The sequence below is a fragment of the Garra rufa genome, chromosome 12 (genome assembly GCF_049309525.1).
Source record: "Garra rufa chromosome 12, GarRuf1.0, whole genome shotgun sequence".
Classification (NCBI taxonomy): Eukaryota; Metazoa; Chordata; class Actinopteri; order Cypriniformes; family Cyprinidae; genus Garra; species Garra rufa.
Window position 1 is genome coordinate 829,846 of NC_133372.1, and position 14,809 is coordinate 844,654.

At 35.6% G+C, this 14,809-nt stretch overlaps 1 protein-coding gene across 1 annotated transcript in view; it reads left to right on the forward strand.

The window, feature by feature from the left end:
- The window catches only part of cacna1ib (calcium voltage-gated channel subunit alpha1 Ib), a 93,386-nt gene extending 90,288 nt beyond the window's left edge, over window positions 1-3,098 (forward strand). Inside the window, exon 36 of the mRNA XM_073851710.1 lies at window positions 7-3,098. Within this exon, the coding sequence (XP_073707811.1) occupies window positions 7-255 (249 nt within the window). The 3' untranslated portion in view covers window positions 256-3,098. The remainder of the gene's footprint in view (window positions 1-6) is intronic.
- The last annotated feature ends 11,711 nt before the right edge of the window (window positions 3,099-14,809 follow it).

The window sequence follows — 14,809 nt, forward strand, 5'->3', positions numbered from 1 at the left end:
GAACAGTTATCGGATAATCTGAGTAGCTTCTCTTTGACGTCTCTGCACCCGCCTGATTCGCTGGCGCCACCGCTGGCCAAGAAGTGCAACAGCACTGGGAGTTTAGTACAGGGGAGCCTAGCGGTCCGAAATAAAGACGGGAGGCGCCTTTACGGATTCGATCCCTGGACTGAAGCGACAAATGAGGAAACTGAGACAGATGGGTCACCTGTTGACACCAAGACTGTGGGTTCTAGCTGCCGTAAGAACAGATGAAATGCGCGGTTCAGTCCAGGTATGGGACAATGTTTGGTCTCTTCTGTGAACTCGTCTCCATGTTTATCTCAAGTGACAAACCTGTTGTTTCCTGTTGTGCTACTGACCAGCTCAAGCTCACGGCCACAGCAACACAGTGTCATTTCTTCAGGGCATTACACTGGACGCCTCAGAGGAGATGCAGTAGTCATGGAGTAGTGTAGAATGTTCTGGAACATGAGGAGCTCAAACTCATTCATTCATAGGCAAAAACAGACTTACAACCTCACCAGCCTGAGTGTGTAGCGATCTTTAAGTGACTTTGGGTGTGTAGCATGTGACGCGTTCAAATGCAGAAAGGTGCCGTAGGCTATGATGCTGCATTTATGTCAGGTTGAAATTACTGCAGTTACGAGTACAGTGGTTGTGAGTCATTTTCTTCTAAAAGCATCTAAACTTCTTTGAAATTAGGCACTGTGGAGGATAAATTGTTGGCAAATTGTCTTGTTTAAAGCATAAACTTGACTAAATTTAGTTGGTAATGATTCTTCCCCAAGGATGCTTGTACTGGGAAACAAGACAAAATGCTGAACAAGACGAGAAGTGCATCCCAAATCTGATAGTGTCTAAGTACTGTACTACATTTGATGACGAATGTACTTTGTGACCATTTTAAAAATAATTTCTTTATGTTTGATTATCGAACCGGACATACTTTACCTAATTTTGTCATGTGAACTTCCGTGTTGCTTTACTGGCATTTAAAACTCCTGTGCCATACTCATTTTCACATACTGTTTTACAGTAGCTTTGACATGTTAAAAGCAAAATGCTATTGGATTTGGCTGTAAAAGGTCATTTGGTACCCATAGAGAACTGCATTCATGACGTCAAAACCCAGAAGGTTAATTCGCCTCTGATTCTCTCTGATTTCTTTCAATGCAGGACCTTTTAAATGTCTGAAAAATGATCTGAGGACACAAAATGAACATTACACAATGATCATGGCTCTAGAAGCGTATCATTTCTGAGTCTGTGTTCAGATCTCGTGCAGTAATTCTGACGTGACGTAAGTGCGGTGTTAGAACGGCATCTTTAGCTTCATTCTCACGTAGGAGGATTGAGTTTTAGCAGCCGCCCACAGATCATTAGAGCTGCTGGCTGTTTATAAATGTGTGATGGTAGTTAAGAACATTGACTTAACTGAGGAAACATCTCAAGCCCAAACCACGGCAAGCACTGAATGCTGGACTCTACAGGATGTTTGAGGATCCTCTGTAGGGCTTGTTTTTGGATGTTCTGTGTTTCTAGTATAATGATGGTAGAAGGAGAAGCATGAGCTCTGATCCTAAACCCAATGAGCTGGCCATTTAAAATAACATTTAAGGGTTTACATCTTGTGTACCTGCCCATGAAAGAACACAAACATGTTGGAGTTGGTCTGACCATATTCATCAAGTTTAATCATCCAGCAGGGAAAACTCATGCATGTGGTCACCAGAAGGTCCCACAGCATGTATGTAATTAATTCAGGTGTAATCACAGGCAGGATTATCCTGCACGTTCCTTGACTCCTATCTAGATGCGAGGTCACTCAATAGGATTAGAGCTGATGTTTGTCTCTGGAAATTGTGCATGAGAGATGATATCACTGTACTGTGAAGATGGCAAAAAGTGTTGATTTATTTTTTTAAAGTGCTTTCTTGCGTAATTTTACATTTCTGTCTTCCACTTTGCATTTTGTACAAACATCTCCCTAAAAACAAAAACACGTTTTCTGAGGCCCAAAACATACAGTTTAACTTTTGTGCGCATGCCATGCAATCTTGAGTCGCAAATGTCACTCAAGCTGCCATTGCTGTAAACTGTCTTCTTCACTTGTCAGATTTCTCTTCCAGGTATAGAATCTTATATTAATGATTTTTCAGGCATTTACAGACAAACTCTATCACCCCTTCAGTCCTGCAGTGTTCTTGCATTGCTGGCAGTATATGATATGTAGCATATGTTTCTGGCCTTTGATGAGATGCTGAAATGGAGGCAGATCAGTGAAATGACTTTTACTGATTTTGTTTCTCATTTGCACAGCTGACTTGTTTGTAAAGGACTCTCAATGCACATTCATTTGCATGATTGCATCTAAATTTACGTAGACATTAGTGCCCTTATTCCAAAACTCCTGCTGTGATCAAATCATTCTGCACACACTGGAGCGTGTATTTAGATAGACAGAAACTTTTGTTGTTGCCAGAAACTTAAGTTTAAATAATCAAGGCATGTTTTTCAGTAAATTAACACAATAATGAAATTTAATATATGAACTGAACAATAAATAGCAATACTGACTTATATATTTTTACTGAAACATGTTGAAGCATGTTAAATGGACACATGACTTCAGTGGACATTTTTGAATGGTGAAACCACCTAATTGTTTTAAAGCGATTCATTGGAGCGTGGAACATTTAAAAGTGATTCATGGAAATGAGTTGAGCTTCTCAACTTGATCAGCGCTTTTGCTCTTGAAGTTTAAACCGTTCAAACATCTATCTTGATGCCTGCATTCAATGCGGGTTGTGAGACGAGAGACAGGTGTGAAACATCCCTGCTGACGTTGTCTTTATGAAACTTCATGAGCAAATAAAAAGTGTCAAAGCATTTAAACCATTGCAATATTTACACAATTTAGTTTACTTATTGCCAGTGAAATTCTATAGTAAATCATTCTGTATTCTGCCCAGCCTTATCTCAGAGATTTACATTTAGATGCAACTGAAATTCTGCTTTGGTTCTTCTGAAGTTCAGAGGAGTTTCATGCATTTCTCATGTGCTGTAACATTTCATCATTCTCCATCTAAATAAAGTGTCTGAACTGCTTTCCTGATGTCAGTGAATCAGCAGAGTTTGGTTGGCATGGGTGGTTAATCACAGCCTCTGGTTGTCTTGTGTGCAATCAGTGGTTGATTTGGTTCATGGATGTCTGTCAGAACAGCTTCCCACTGTGAGGAATCATCTCATGAGTCTGATTTTTTTTTTTAAGTCAGGCAACAATGCCTCCCTTCAGGTGAGATCTTAATGAGCTGCCAGGTGCTCTTTGAAGTTCACCGTGAGGTCTGTGATTTCAACACACATGAATCCAATCCACTGATGCTGGGATTGAGAAGATCCTTCAGATCAGAGCGGCTCCACTGGATTTATTTGACTGGTGTAGGTCACTACATCATGCTTAGAATAAGTACCAGAATAATAATAAAAGTTTATTTTCTCTCTATTGTAATACATATTTTATGGTCTAATTTATTCTTGCGAAGACAAAAACAGTCAAAAATTTTCCTCCAAGCAGCAATTACGGGGCCAAGCACTACAGAAGCATCAGTCTAACTGCTGCAGCAATAAGTAATTGAGGCCACTTTAAGATGATTTTAGTCCAAATAGTTTTTTTTAGTAGTTTATTTAATGGCTTATCACTTTTGACCAATAGGTGGCACTGCTACCAAATTTATGTGGAGTGGTCAGTATAAGGAGACAATGGCACACACACAAAGTTTGGTGTCAAAATGTAAATTTTCACATTGCAAATGTCAAATTTTATGAAAATTTGACCAATAGTTTAGGAGGAGTTTGAAAAAGTAAGTTTTGAACATTAGTCAAAATGGCAGACAGGAAGTTTGGCTAATTTTGGCATAATTGTTATCAATGTTCTCGGCATGACTCAAGGAATATATTGAGATAATTTTATTTTTATTTTATTACAATAGGCCAATTAAATCAAATGTTATTAGCATTTTTTTTTTATTTCTTTAGAGACATACCAAGGTTCGTAACAAAACGCCAATGTGTTTGAAAAATATAACATTTTATGTTCAAATTTATAAAAGGGCGGACACCCAAAATGGCTAACATGAGAATATTGGGTATGGTTCGACTTGGCATGCTCCTCTGAATCTAAAGAGATTCTAGAGTTTTGTGATTTTAGCCAAACCATTCGGAACTTAAAAGGTAAAAATAGGCATTTTTTAATATCTCTTGACTACTAGGTGGCGCTGTTTCGAAACTGTGCAGGTAGCCTCAGGTCATGCTTGTTATAACACACACCAAGTTTGGTCTCAATATGCCAAACCATTGCGGAGACAAAGCCTCACATCTTTTTGGCACAAATTCGTTTGTGCATTATTAGAGAACGGTTCGACTAATCAACTTGAGTTCCATAACTTTTTACCAGCATGGTCTGAAGATGATCTAAGCCAATTTTGGTGAAAATCAGACAAACTGTCTACAAAGAGTTTGAAAAAGTAGGTTTTACGAACCATAAAAAGTTGCAAAAAAAACCCTGAACCTTACGATTTATTTATTTATTTTGGTTAATTTGACTTGGCATGAGGATTCAAAGGAATTTTCCTTATAGACCTTATGGTTCAAAAGGTTTTAGCATAAACGTGAGTGAAACTTTGGACAAGTGGTGGTGCTAGAGAGTATGAGTAGAGACTCCAAATTTGCTATGGTGACAGTTCAGACTGTCCTCTATCAGAGTGCCAAATCTGAGAAATTTCCCGTAAGCAGTTCTATAGACTTCCAGAGCAGAAGAATAATAATATTAATAGGAACGCCAATGGATACACCTTCAGTGCTTGGTCCCTAAAATAACTAAACTATCCCAATTTTTTTTAACAGCGTTTACTGTAGTTCTATTCATAGTTTTTGAGAATGAAGCTGTTTTATCCTCCCCAACTCTTATATGTTGCTGTCCTAACTAGGTATGATACAGTGTATTGAGTTAAACTGAATCATGTGTTGATGATTGTTGTCTTGATCAGAACAGACCGGACTGATGTTCTCCTGACCTGTGAGCCAATCAGAGGAGCAGACAGATGCGGGGTGTGTGTGTATGTGTTTCTGGACACCTGTCCACATCTGTTGCTGCACCACAGTCTCATTAACATATGCTAATGATCTAACAGAGGCCACAGCGGGAAACCCATCAGTCACTGTTTCTATCCTCAGTTCACTCAATGCAAATGAGCAGTAAGCAGCGGTCAGTTATTATGCAGTAGAAACGCCCACGACTGCCATCAGCACAGCTCTCAACCCTCCAGAAATAACATTACGGTCAGTGTCCATTCCTCCAGTGTGTGTGTGTGTGTGTGTGTGTGTGTGTGTGTGTGTGTGTGCACCACAGGTCCATCAGCTGTAGCTGGTCAGTGTCTGATTCAGTTTGTCTGTCTCGATTTACTGTGACATGATGAGATAATGGCTCTGTGTGAGTGTGATTGGCTCTCTCTTCAGTCGTTTATATCTAATGGTCTTGTCCTCTTCACTCCATCTCTCTGTTCATCTGACCTTAAACTGATCGATCAATTGTATGTCAGAGTTACTGGAGTTTTGATTCCAAGAATCTATTCCAGTGCAGATGACTCTTAATGAAAGACACTTAAAAATAAAATCAAATTAATCAGTCACCAATTTCATAACTCAAACATAAAAATGAAAAAAAAAAAAAACTTTTTAAATGACATTATGTGGACAAATGTTTTATGTTTTAAAATGAAGTTAAAATAATACATAATCTTTTTTAATGATAAAATTAATATATTCATGATAAAATGTAGTAAATTAATAAAATAATTTTTAGAGCTGCATTTTAAATTGAAAAAAAAAAACAAACATTGGCCAGTTCACTCACAAGGGATCCAATCCGCTTTCACATTTTAAGAACCCCCTTTCTCACCTGCTCAAAGTATATATAAAACATTAGACAATGCAAATTACCATACAATCAATATTCTGTAAATATGCCCATTTGTTTTTCAATTTTTACTTAACGATATATTTAAAGGAACAGTTCAACCAAACATGAAAATGTGCTTAAAATATGTTCGCCCTCAGGCCATCCAAAATATAGATGGGTTTGTTTCTACATGAGAACAGATTTGTATAAATAACACCTTTATGTTTAAGAGTGAAGTTGTAGATGAGTTGTTTCTTCATCAGATTTTAAGCAATGTGTCATTCCATCACTGTCTCACCAATGGATCCTCTGCAGTGAATGGGTGCCGTCAGAATGAGAGTCCAAACAGCTGATAAAAACATCACAATAATCCACACCTCTCCAGTCCATCAGTTAACATCTTGACAAGACAAAAGCTGAAACAAATCCATCATTAAGACATTTTTGAACTTAAACATGAGTCCATAATCCATAATAACGCTTCCATCATTTTCAGCAAATCTGTATTTTTTGGTGAACTAGGTTTTTTTTTTTTTCCCCAGGTAGAAATAAGACTGAGGTGAAACTAATACTAGGTTGGAGCTGGTAATTTCTGATTTCCTGTTGATTCTCCCGATGAGGTATGTACTTGTTCCGCTGGTTCAGTCAATCTAGTCCTGACACGCATCAGCTTTCAGCTCTGGAAAACTCATGCAGCCTGAACTACGTAATATTGAGTTTTACAGACGTTTACAATAAGAGCACCCGGTTCAATCTGAATTTCAATTTACTGGTATAATTACAGAGCTCTGCCGCGCACCGATAGCACTTTAATTAGACGCCGCCATGATGGCGTTCAAACCCGCTGGAAGCTGACAGCTCATAACACTCGGATATACGCCAGTGCGGAGATTCATAATTAATATTGTTACATGCAATATCTGCACTTATAAGAGAGTTATGATTTTAACACTGCGGAACGACGTCCCCGAACGAGGAGAGAATGAAGGAGCCGTTCAGAGGGACTGTGATCAGTTTGACTTGTAACGCACCGCGACAGTTCAACTTCAGTTGTTCAGCTTCAGATTTATCTTTTGTTGCATGAGATGGGAGTCAAGCACAAAAATAGCTCAACATACGCGTGATTTATGATGAATGAGAACAATCTGCCCCAAAACCACATTATAATTACTGCAGTTCAGTGATGAGCACAAACTAGAAGTCAAGCAGTAACATGAATCTTTTAGTATGTTGACAAAAAATATGACGCAAGACCCTGATGCCAAATGGCACGTTTGCCAATAGTTTAGGGGGGAAATAGAACATTTAATAAGATATTTTGCAGAATGCTCACACTTTTGTTTTTTTTAAAAACTAAAATCAACATTTATTTTGAAGAAACATTGAGAAGTCTCTTCTGCTCACCAAGGCTGCATTTATTTTATCAAAAGTACTGTAAAAACTGAAATATTATTACAATGTAAAATAGCTGTTTTCTATGTGAATACGTGTTAAAATGTAATTTATTTCTGGGATCATCATTATTCCAGTCTTTAGTGTCACAGGATCCTTCAGAAATTCATTCTAATATGCTGATTTGCTGTTTAAGATTTTTATTTTATTTTATTATCAAGGTTTAAAACAGTGCTGCCCAATTTGTTTGTGCAAATCATCATACATTTTATTTATCAGGATTCTTTGATCAAATTAATTGCCATTAAATTAAAATTCACCCTGTCTCTTTAGTAAATGCATGTAATAGATCTTACTGTAAATGATTTGTAAAATAATTATGTGGACCTTGTACACAAAAGGTTCTTTATAGTAGACAAACTTTCTTTAGATCATTAAAATATTTTTCACACTAAGAAAAGAAATTGTTCTTTTAAGAACTGATCGCTAAAACCTACTTTTTCAGAGCGTGATGTTCTTCAAAATGTCAACTTGATCTTTCAGTAAAAATATTTACTCATATGCACTCTGCTTTCCTTAGATTTTTTTTGTCTTGTTTCCAGCCAAAATGTCAAAAAAAAAAAAAAAAAAAAAAAAATCTTAAATCAAGAAGGATTTTCTAGATGAGTAAATATTATTTTCTTACTCATCTAGAAAAGCCTTCTTGATTTAAGAATTTTTAGATATTTTGTCTGGAAACAAGACAATAAAATCTAAGTAAGAAAAGCATTTTTTTTTTTTTTTTTTTTTGCAGTGTAAAAATAAAGGTGCTTTAAAAGGTTCATCACAGCAACGCCGTAGAACCACCACACTGCAAAAAATGCTTTTCTTAATTAGATTTTTTGTCTTGTTTCCAGACAAAATATCTAAAAGTGCTTAAATTATAAGCAAAATAATTACAAGCATAATAATCTGCCAATGGGGTAAGAAAAATCTTATTTCAAACAGAAAACAAGTTTATTTTTTTTTACCCCATTGGCAGATTATTTGACTTGTTCTACGAAAAAACTCAATTTTGACTTGTTTTTACTGAAAACAAGAAAATAATTTTTACTTGTCTAGAAAATCTAAGTAAGAAAAGCATTTTTTGCAGTGCATTTTTGGTTCCACAAAGAACCATTCATTCAAAGGTTCTTTATAGAACCATCTCTTTATTATAATCTGAAGAACCTTCTTTTGCTACAAAGAACCTTTTGTGAAACAAAGGTATTTCAGATGTTAAAGGTTCTTTATGAAACCATTTAGACGTAACAAACTCTTCTATGTCATCGTGAACCACCTTTATTTTTAAGAGTGTGTGACTTGCGTTTCATGGCGATTTTAAAGCATGTGATTTCGAGTCTTCAAAAGTCATGCAATGTTTTATGTGAGGATCAGATGCAAATCAGCCATTAGCTGATGATCTTCCTCTCAGCAGCAGTCATCTGTACATATTCATGCTGTCAGATGTTGCTGACGTAAAACCTGAACACGATGCATCTAAATTTGTCAGGTTTGGAAATGCAAATATGAGTTTCGAGAGTTGCAAATAACTCAGATTTAGTGTTGTTCCTCTCACAAAGCATCATTACACAGCCACTTTCCACTTTTATAGTGAATCAAATTGCATTTGTTGCTTAAAACGCCTTGAATCAGAGTCTTTGAACTGTGAGTTTATGATTTATTGGTTTGAGCTTCTTTAAATATTCTCTGTGTGCCTCGGAGGTCTGTGTTAATTTGTGAGTGTGTTTCTAGATGAGTGATTGATATGTGTGTTTTGACTCAGTTGAGAGCGTGTCGTGTCAGTCTATGATAAAAGAAAGAAACGCAAAGAAAGTCTCTTTGATCTCCTCCCGTTCCTGTCAGTTTCTCTCAGGAGCGTGTTGCTATTTGCTTGTTGTCATTGTCAGCCGTCGACGCACAAATACAATCACACACCAACATCATCAGCTTTCCTCGTGCTGTCAGCTCGCATCCCGTCTGTTTGAGCAGCAGATTGTGTGTGTGTGTGTGTGTGTGTGTGTGTGTGTGTGTGTGTGTGTGTGTGTGTGTGTGTTCTGGTCCCGGTGGAGTCGTTGGATCAGAGGCCGCATGTTCAGTGTGTGTTGGCTGAAACTCAAAGGTTTCCGCGCACACTCCAAGAAATATTTCACGATGCTTCAGCAGCATAAATGAATGATTCCCATGAACCTGAATAATCGATGGTGTTCTGTGTTTCACTGTTTGTGCTCATGTGTGTCAGCAGTGGCTTCCCTGAGGTTCAGGTGATCATTCGTACTCTGTTAGTGGTTCAGACTCTCTAGTTCATGTCCTGAAGATGACTTTAGCTGTTATTTAAGCAGCAAAGTATTGTGGATATAAAGAGGCTTAAAGGGGTCATATGATGCAGTTTCTTGTTTTCCTTTGTCTTTGGAGTGTTACAAGCTGTTTGTGCATAGATGAGATCTGTAAAGTTGCAAATTTATAGATTGCTGTTAAATTGTTTAAGTTTCATGATTTTAATTAATCAGACATGCTTTTTAGTTATTATATATGTGTGTATGTATGTATATATATGTGTGTGTGTATATATATATATATATATATATATATATATATATATATATATATATATATATAAAAATTCAAGAAAAATTAAAACCAAAAAAAAAAAAAACAGAATGCAAAAATTTTTAATGGAATTTGGAAAAATATCAAACAGAATTAAAAAAAAAAAAAAAAAACATTTTTATAGGGCCCTATGTTTAATTAAGATCTTCGCCTGTTTTTTGAATATATATTTAATTAAATTTACTCTTATTTACCATTCAAACTACAATTTAGCAGTTTGAAGTTAGTAAGATGTTTTAATGTTTTTGAAATAAGTTTCTTATGCTCACCAAGGCTACATTTATTTGATAAAAAAAATACAATAAAAATTGTGAAATATTATTACAGTTTAAAATAGATGTTTTCTATGTGAATCTACATTAAAATGTAATTGATTGCCGTGAATTTTCAGCATCATTACTCTAGTCTTCAGTGTCACATGATCCTTCAGAAGTCATTCTAATACGATGACAGTTGTGTTACCCAATATTTTTGTGGAGACTGTCATGCATTTTATTTTTCAGGATTCACAGATAATTTGAAAGGTCAAAAGAGCAGCATTTATTTGAAATAGAAATCGTTTGTTAATATTATAAATGTTTTTACAGTCACTTTTTATAAATTTAATGCATCCTTGTTGAATATCAATTTAGGGTATTTTAGGATTTCTGGGATGATCTATTGATCAATCAGTATCCAGGACTGGAACGGTTCTTTTTCTGAAATAATTTATGCTCATATTTTCTAATTTTGTTGTGCACTAGCTGTTTTCTAGAATATTCAGCTTAAAGCACCTCCATCCGTCCTCTGCTGCTCTAATGATGTCTGTCTGGTCTGCATTTGTTTGCGTGTGATGTGATGAGTATTGATTACGCGAGGCAGACGCTCAGGATATTAATTGTGTTGGGGTCGCTGTGAATCTTGTCGTTCGCTGATCCTGATAACTGGGTTTCCACGCTGGATCTGAACAAAAGCCTCCATCTGTTTTTCTTGCCAAACTCCACAATTTCTCTGTCAGTGTTCGAGTAAAAACAAAGCAGAATCCGCCTATATTGTGCTGCAGTTAAATCTCACGACGGGCCGCTGGCGGCTGTTTGCCGGGTGTGAAATTGAAAAGTGTCTCGGGCCGTTGTTGTTTTTGGCCTCGGTAATTGAAATAGTTTGGGAGGGTCAGACGTGTTTCCCTCAGTGTTCAAAGGAAAATCCTCGTGATCCGTCCTGTGATGCTCAGGGGAATGCTGATGTGTGTTCAGAGAGAGAATGTGGCGTCAGATCAGTTTCATGATGAGGTGTTGAGCCCATGAAGGTCGTTTAGTGTTTTATTTCGATACGAATTGCATTTGTCCCTTTTATTTTCTCCTTAGAAAACTGACGCACGATTTACTGCAAAGGTGGCACAGAAGCACTTCTTACGTGCATTTAGGTGTCTTTACACAAACTGTTTAATGTTTTTTTGATGCTTTTACACATTAAATACAAGAGTATGATTTGATATTAGTTGCTGATGTGGCTCACAGCGGGCTTAATTTAGTCTGGCATTGCATCTTATCACTGAATTTTCAGCAGGCATAGCAGCATTAACTTGTTTACATAAAGATAATTTGAGTGACTTTAATTTCTGGAATAATTACTGCCGCTCAAAAATTTGGGTTTGGGTAAGATTTTTAATGTTTTTTAAAGGAGACTTTTCTGCTCATCAAGGCTGCGTTTATTTCATTAAAAATACAGAAAAAAACTGTAATATTGTGAAATGTTAATGCAATTTAAAATAGTGGTTTTCTATTTTAATATACTTTAAAATGTAATATACTGTGATGCAAAGCTGAAATTTCAACATCATTACCCCAGTATTCAGTATCACATGATCCTTGATTTTTTTTTTTTTTTTTTTTTTTTGGGAACCTGTGATATTTTTTTTCAGGATTCTTGTTTATATAAAATGTTAAAAAGAGCAGCATTTATGTAAAATAGAAAACTTTTGTAACAATAAACGCCTCATTCAAAGTTTGGGGTCAGTAATGTTTTTGTTTCTTTATCTCTTTGAAAGAAATTAATACTTTTATTCAGCAAGGATGTGGTAAATTGATAAAAAAGTGATAGTAAAGACTTCAGAATCCTGAAAAAATGTATCACAGGGTACAAAAAAATATTATGCAATGCAGCTGTTTCCAAAAAGTAATAAATCAGCATATTTATAGGATTTCTGAAGGATCATGTGACACTGAAGACTGGAGTAATGACTGATGAAAATTCAGCTTTGCATCACAGAAATAAATAAAGTATATTAAAATAAAAAACTGTTATTTTTAATTGTAATAATATTTAATAATATTACTTTTTCTGTATTTTTAATCGAATAAATGAAACTTTGATGAGCATAAGATTTAAAACAACAACAACAACAACAAAAAAAAAAACTAAAAATCTTACTGATCCCTAACTTTTGCGCAGCAGTGTGGATTTCAAAAAAACATTGTACATGTGTATTTATCTGGCGATACGAGTAGTTAGTGACCTAGTTAGTTTAGGAACAATGGGATGTTTTCTGGATTGCTTTTGGAAAAACATGTAGAGGAGTTTCAATTCTCTGGTGATGGATCTCTGTCACATGTATTGCGGTACGTGACCCAGATTCCAATGTAAAATGTCTATAAGAGGCTGTCATAAGAGGCTGCGTTTAACCAGAAGTAGCTTAAAGCAATAGTCCAAACCTGTATGATGTATTTAAAAAAACATTAGTTTTTTCGCACAGTATGTGTAAAAAATAAAATTTTTCATCCTCATTTTGACACTCTGTTAAAAACATTAATTTTGTAGAAACTAAAGTAAACACCCACTGCTGTGATTGGCTGACTTCACTGCACTGTAGCCACGCCCTCCTTTACAGAATGTCAATGTTTTGATACTTCAGATTTAAAACAACAGAATCAGAAGATCTTCAGAACTTCTGCATAATGATAAGCAGCTCGTAAACTTCCACTGAAGCTCATTTTATATGTATTCTTTCCAGGACTAAACTGTTGAAAGATCGCATTTCTGAGCTGTACTGTGCCACCATTCCTTCTCTTTCGTTTCTGAACATCCGCGCATTTCAAAATAAAAGTCCCGGGGGTAAATAATTCACAATATATACGAGTAAAATAATACACAAAAAATACTATTTCAGTTTCTAAGAGCAGCATAATATGTGCTATATATAGGTGGACACTCTTGAAACTCCTCGTTCTCATCAGAAACTGAGAAAAATAATTGGAACATTGTAAATAATGGTAGCGGCATGAACATTAATTTTCATATTATTTAACAACATATCATTTAAATGCGGAGCCTGGTAATCCCAGGAGAGTACCTGCAAAGTTGTACATTTAAATGCTACAGCTAAATGCTATTATAACGTGTTTAGGCTAACATTAGCTAGCTAGTGATACTCCTCTTCAAGGACATCTTAATCGTATTCTTGATAATCAGTAACTTGCCTTCATAGCCATGAACACATTTTTAAAATCTTGTAATATTTTCAAGCCTTTATTATTTTCAACTCTACAGCTGTGCAATAAAATTCACTTCAAAGATTAACTTTCATTCATAAAGACGACATGGAAAAAAAGTCTTTTCATGGAAAACAACCTCTTTTTAAGATGAAAATAACATGCAATTAACAATATAGCCAGAAGATGGCAGCAGAGGATCAATCATTGGCTGCAGCTGCCGTTTCAACTCCCTAGTTTTTTAAACACACGTCTTGCTTTTTGATTTATTATAAAATTACTAGTATAATAAATTGTAGCACTTTCACCGCACTGAAGTATATAATAAAGCAAGTGCAGAAAGTCATTGAAATAAATAAATGAATAAGTTCTACACAAAATAAGGGTGATTTATTTAAACACTTATATATAGTTCACTACAAATTAAATAAGTTAAATATTAATGGTATAAGAAATAAATAATGCACTCGAAATGAATTTAAAATATATTTGATATAATTTAATAACCGCATCTTTTAAGCTTTATCTTGAACTGAAAATTTTTTAAAGCAACACAAACGTGTTCCTGCTGTAGTTTTCTTACTCTGAATTTAGTCTGAATCTAATTTAATGCACAGCTCTTTTTTGACATCAGCTTGACAGATGATTTGTCCGGTTATTACTGTCAATCATAGCAATATTTAGCCGATTTTTACTCGCATATTTTTTTTTAAACTGCTGTTTGTCATTCTTGAAACAGTATAGACGTTTGGTCCTCAAACAAAGCTTTTCTTCGATTGTGATTGCTTGTTTTCTCTACATAATCCAAAGTACACTCCTATTACGGCACACTACAGCTGACCGGAAATGACTGAGCTGGCTTGTGTAAAACAAGGAAGTAATCCATGCATATGGCCAATTGCTTTTGTTTAATTTTTGCTTAATTTTTGGTTTAGTCCAAGGACTTTAATTACTTGTCGTGTTACAAAAGATGCTGTTATTAGCAACACTCATATTGTACCACAACCTCTCATACGCGTACATTTTAAGAACATTTTGATTCTCCATTTCATGACCCCTTTAATGCGTTTATAACACAGCAATAGCAGAAATGACCAGTGCACCAATTTATGAGCCTCTCCATCATCCTCATCCTCATGAAGAGTTACAGTCCATCTCTTGTTCTCTGTTTTTGATTCAGCATCACTGCGCTCTGGGCATGACAGGAACCCTTATTATAGTGAAGACTGATAACACTACCCACAGTCCTTTTTTTTAAATCTATCTCTTCTTCTGATCCGTCATACGTAAACCTTTGCAGACACAAAAGATAAACTCATACTTTTTAAAATGCAGTTCACGGATTTTGCAGTTGAAGTTCTGC